This window comes from Trypanosoma equiperdum (genome assembly GCF_001457755.1).
Source record: "Trypanosoma equiperdum strain OVI genome assembly, contig: ctg_1715, whole genome shotgun sequence".
Taxonomy (NCBI): Eukaryota; Euglenozoa; class Kinetoplastea; order Trypanosomatida; family Trypanosomatidae; genus Trypanosoma; species Trypanosoma equiperdum.
In genome coordinates, this window is record NW_027123744.1 from 1 (window position 1) to 4,558 (window position 4,558).

The 4,558-nt window shown below is 51.2% G+C and overlaps 2 protein-coding genes across 2 annotated transcripts; both read right to left on the minus strand.

The window, feature by feature from the left end:
- Positions 1-1,810: 1,810 nt before the first annotated feature.
- Positions 1,811-2,275, minus strand: TEOVI_000891300 (uncharacterized protein; the record flags this gene model as incomplete). Its single annotated transcript, XM_067222901.1, has 1 exon — positions 1,811-2,275. The coding sequence occupies one exon, from the start codon at positions 2,273-2,275 to the stop codon at positions 1,811-1,813; it is 465 nt and encodes a 154-aa protein (XP_067079002.1).
- Positions 2,276-3,690: 1,415 nt separating this feature from the next.
- Positions 3,691-4,242, minus strand: TEOVI_000891400 (uncharacterized protein; the record flags this gene model as incomplete). Its single annotated transcript, XM_067222902.1, has 1 exon — positions 3,691-4,242. One exon carries the CDS (start codon positions 4,240-4,242, stop codon positions 3,691-3,693), a length of 552 nt encoding a protein of 183 aa, XP_067079003.1.
- Between the last annotated feature and the right edge of the window lie 316 nt (positions 4,243-4,558).

Genomic DNA, 4,558 nt, shown 5'->3' on the forward strand with positions numbered 1-4,558 from the left:
GGACATTTATGTGCACACCAGTGGTCGATGCCACTCCCAATTTTTGTTGTGGGAGGATGACGCCCAACAACCCCAAACAGCTGGTATTATTCATTCGGTTGGCCAACCCGCTATCAAGGCATTTGCGGGCTCTTGCAATGAGCGTGCTTAAAGACGTAAAACAAGAAAGCGCATGACCCTGCGGCCACAGGCAATGAACGACAAACTGGATGATCGAAACTACGTCTACTGTTATAGTCCCCACTATGTCAAGAATCTTCCGCTAACATTTTGGAAGCGATATGCGATAGGAGGGGGGGGGGCGTCAATTCACTTCATTTCCGTTTGGAACTTAACGAAAAGCCGCAGGTCAACTTTGGTTTTTGCGGCAAAGAAGGAAAACGGAATGTCTTCACAAGACCCCGATGGGTTACGTCGAACCCCTGAAACAATGCAGATTCGTGCAATAATTGAGGACCCAAGGGGTGGTTCCGGTTTGGGAAAACAGAATCACCACAAGTGTGTGAAATTAAAACGCCGGCATCGCCTTTAACCATCATATACCAACAGAGTTGGTGATGCGTTTGCTACCTGAGGGGGGGAAACAACTCGGCACCACGCATAGAGAAGTGGACGTTCGGACCCCATACGCTTTTTTGTGGAACCACCTAGAGCCCAGAGAGGGAGGGGTGCCAAAACGTCCGGGGGAGTCGCGGATGAAACTATGGATGAAATTGGAAACCAACGGAAGGACTCTACGAGAAGTAACGGCCGAGAAGCCGTAGCATCTTTGGTCCAAAGCGCCTGAGCGGCCGCCAATCCTGGGCACTAATTGGCAAAAAATCGTACACATGATCAAACTAATACGGGGCGAAGCAGCCTTCCCGTAGAGGGACAGTTCGCGAGATTATGAAACCGAACTAAACAACAACACGTGGAAAAGAATAAAGCGACGTCTCACATTCCGCTTACAAACGAAACTGTACGACCGCTGTCCCCAATACCCTCTTATGCCATCCGAAGGGGTGTTTCAACTGTGGTTTTGGGAGAAAGAGTGGTCAACGCCCGTATCCCGCAAATCTGTAGCACTCAAAGCGGGTGTTGCCCGCCAGAATCCCAATGAACAGGTAGTTTCAGTCTCAGCTGCGGAAGCTGAGGCCAGCCTCCCTTTTTTGAGTTCCGGGGTGCAAGGAACTTTTTCATTTATTTTTGTTCTACCTTAATCGCAGCGTCCGGCGTTTTTCGATGTCTCCCAGCCACCCTGGCAGTGGGTTGAGGCCTTTCTGGCAAGGACTTTCTTGTGGGTTGGATATCCTTTTGTAACTTGGGGAAGGGGGTGAGGTCTTATTTTTTACCGGCTTTTCAGTTCCATCGTACCGACTGTTGATATGCGTGCACGCCTGTTGGCGTCATTCTTTCCAGGGCTCTTTGCGTGGGTCTTCCTCTTGGTTTTGTTCTTTGCATACCGGAGACCGCGGCTGGAAGTTTGTTGCATCAACCTGGCTGCGTCTAGCACTTCTTTCCGTAACCGTTGGAGACCTACCGTTTTCCCGGCATCCGCACGTGCAGCGATCACCTGGGTTAGTTCTGTCCAAGATTACTGACCTGTGTCATTGAAATTTGTGCTCTTCCTTGTGATGGCGCGTTGGAACGTGTCTGAATCGTTCAACTACGTGGTTCATGCAAATTTTGTCGTTAGTGGGCGGTGATGCCATCCCTTTGCCTCATCAATTGTTTATTATACGTATCCGAATTAGACCTGAATGTGATAAGGATTTAGTTCATATACTATTCTCAGGCCATATAAAAGAGGAAGCCAAAGTATTCCTGCTCATATTCCTTCTGCGGACAACTTTTTCTCTGTTACTAATATCTCCGGCTGGCCTGTCACTTGTGTCTGCCCAACGGGGGTCGTAAATTTCTCCACATTAGCGGACAACGTGTCGGTGAATGGCATCCTTAACCGTCCCCTTCCGAATTCACGAAGCTGTTTCTTTATTAGCAACATTGGTATAACATCCTTTGGCGTAGTGGCATCATCCCCGGAGGGGGAATGACCGATGTTCGGGTATTGCTCTACGTGTGCCGTTGCTCTACGACGTTCACGCGCAAATGGTTCGAACGTGTTGGTATTACCTTGCGCCGCTGCGTCCATCCGTGTCATTTGCTTTTCGGTCATAAGTTTGTTGACTTGAATCTTCATTCGCCTCTGGTAGCCGACCATTTGTTGGTTGTTCATTGGAAGTTTTCCTGCCGTCATGCCTGTGATATAAAATTCTGACTTATCATTGTTCATTCCCCATCCTTTTTCCCAGTGGGTGGCTAAGGTTGTGAACTCGGTGTTTTATTCCTCTCCGTAATAGCTGTTGGCGAGACCATCCAACTGAACTGGTGTTATCGATCTGTCCTGCCATGTGTTCTGGCCCAGCTGCGGTGCGCATGGTTGCTGTACGGGCTACTGTGGGGGAAGCTCTAGGGCCAGCCAATTGACGAGTTTCGTCGAGGCTGGGTGCCCTTTTGTGCCTCAAATATTTCGGGTTGTGTGCTTTTCATTTCCCCGTTTGAAATGGCAAATGAGAACCGCCGGAGGCGACACAGTCGCCGGAGCCCCACTGACTGTAACTGGAAAAGGGGCGTTCAAAAAACGCGAAACCTGGGGCTGTTGGGCAACTGCTAGCCGCAAGTTTGGTGGAGCACTGCCCGACCCCAAATGCCAAAGGGGAGAACTTTGCGGGTGTGCGAGCCCCAAGCCATACCTGCGGCCACCAAATGCTCGTTTGGACAAATTCAACGGAAGGATGGTGCTCCAATTAAACAATTTGGTTGCACCCCATAGAGGTTATGCCATGGGCATCGACCACTGGTGTGCACATAAATGTCCCTTCCCTGAAAAGGTCCAAGGGGAATGCGCTAGACAAAAGGAAGAAGTCTCACGTATTGAAAAAGGTGGAAGTAAGGAAATCAGATTACCAGGTTTGGAGAGATGGCCATGTGGGGTCACGCACCTTCTCTGGCGCAGAAATGATAATCTTCGAAAATACGGAAAAATATAGAAGCAAGTGAGCGCCGGAATAATAGCTTGTGTCCATCGCGTAGGGGCGGTGCCGACAGAAATGGAGTTGAGTACGCTACGGGAAATAGAGGACAAGCCCCTTGTCGTAGAAGAAGGTAGGGGTATTTAGGGCTCATGCCACCATCGCTTTCCCATATGGCGGGCCGAACTAGAACGGAGGATGGGCTTTTAGGTTGTATATAGAGGGTGGTGCTCACGTGTCAAAAGAAGTGTGGCAATTTCGAGGTAATCTATGTTTTCCCACCGCGATATTGAGAGGGGGGGAGGAGATGAGATAGAGGATCAAATTTCGGGCGAAGGAAGCGACCTCCGACAGGCACACTTGGCTTGAACCGTGGATGTTTGGGCGGGTGCCACGAGGAGGGTGCGCGAAGAACACACCGGCATCGAGGCCGGATTAGTACGAGCGTGCGGGGGAGAAGTCTTTTCGGTGGCGTTGGACCGGCACCAAAGACGCAATGCACCGAAATGGGGTAAATTATCCTTTCGCAGTTCTACAATGGAATCCCCAAACACCGCAGACGGCTCCAGAGCGCTCCCCCAGCAAGAGTAGTAGCGAGCGCAGACGGTGAGATTACGAGAATAAGGTCAGAAGCTAGAAAGGGATGAACCAAACGTACTGACGCCCCGCGAGGCATTCACAGCACCCCCGCCCCCGAATTTGGGACGAGGAGAGTTAACAATCCAGTGATACGCTCGGAGTAAGAGCCCCTCCCCTCCGGTGTTGCGGCATGGTAAAACTCACCGAATAAGTATGGATGCAATCCGAAAACGGAATCGAAATATAGAGGAACGCGCAATAACATCAGCGCGTGCCCGGGTTCGCCCATTATTTTCGTGGGGAAAGAAAAGTTGAAAAGATAACAAAGCCGGAGCGCAAGGGGGCAGCGAGAGCGGAACGACTGCGAATTGGCCGCGCAAACGCTAAAAAATACAACCAAGCGATCGCCCGAGGCTCGCGGGTCAAGGACCGACGACGACATTTGTGTCCCCTGCCCTCTACTCCAGAAGGATTTGAAGCTAAGGGCATCTCTTCGAGGCGCTCTGAAACATCGGGAAATACTGGACGTCATTGCTTTCCAAGCGGCAGGTAGTGAGACATGGGCCGTCTCTGTGGCCCACCGCTGTGCGGGGAGAAGATGCCTTAGGCGCGACCTGCTTTCGTAAGGTCGGTTTGGAGGTGGGCCCATGGCTGCCGTTGAGTTCGAACAAGAGATTTGCTGTTGGAATCAAAGGGTCTTTTGTGAGGGGGATGAAAAGGGTGGGGACACACGGAAACCGGTTCCCTGGTCAAAGTGGTGAGGCTTGCGTGGGACTTTCGAAAGGGGCAGAAATATAAAATGACTGCGTAGGGAAACACCGCCAGACGAAGGCCAAAAGGGAGAACCTGCGGGGGGTGCTACCCCACCGCCTCAGGTTTAGAGCGTGGTGAAGGGCTGAGCCCTCAGTATAGCACACATGCTGCTGCGGAGATTTTGGCAAAGATCAAGACGGTTTCGTTGCCAG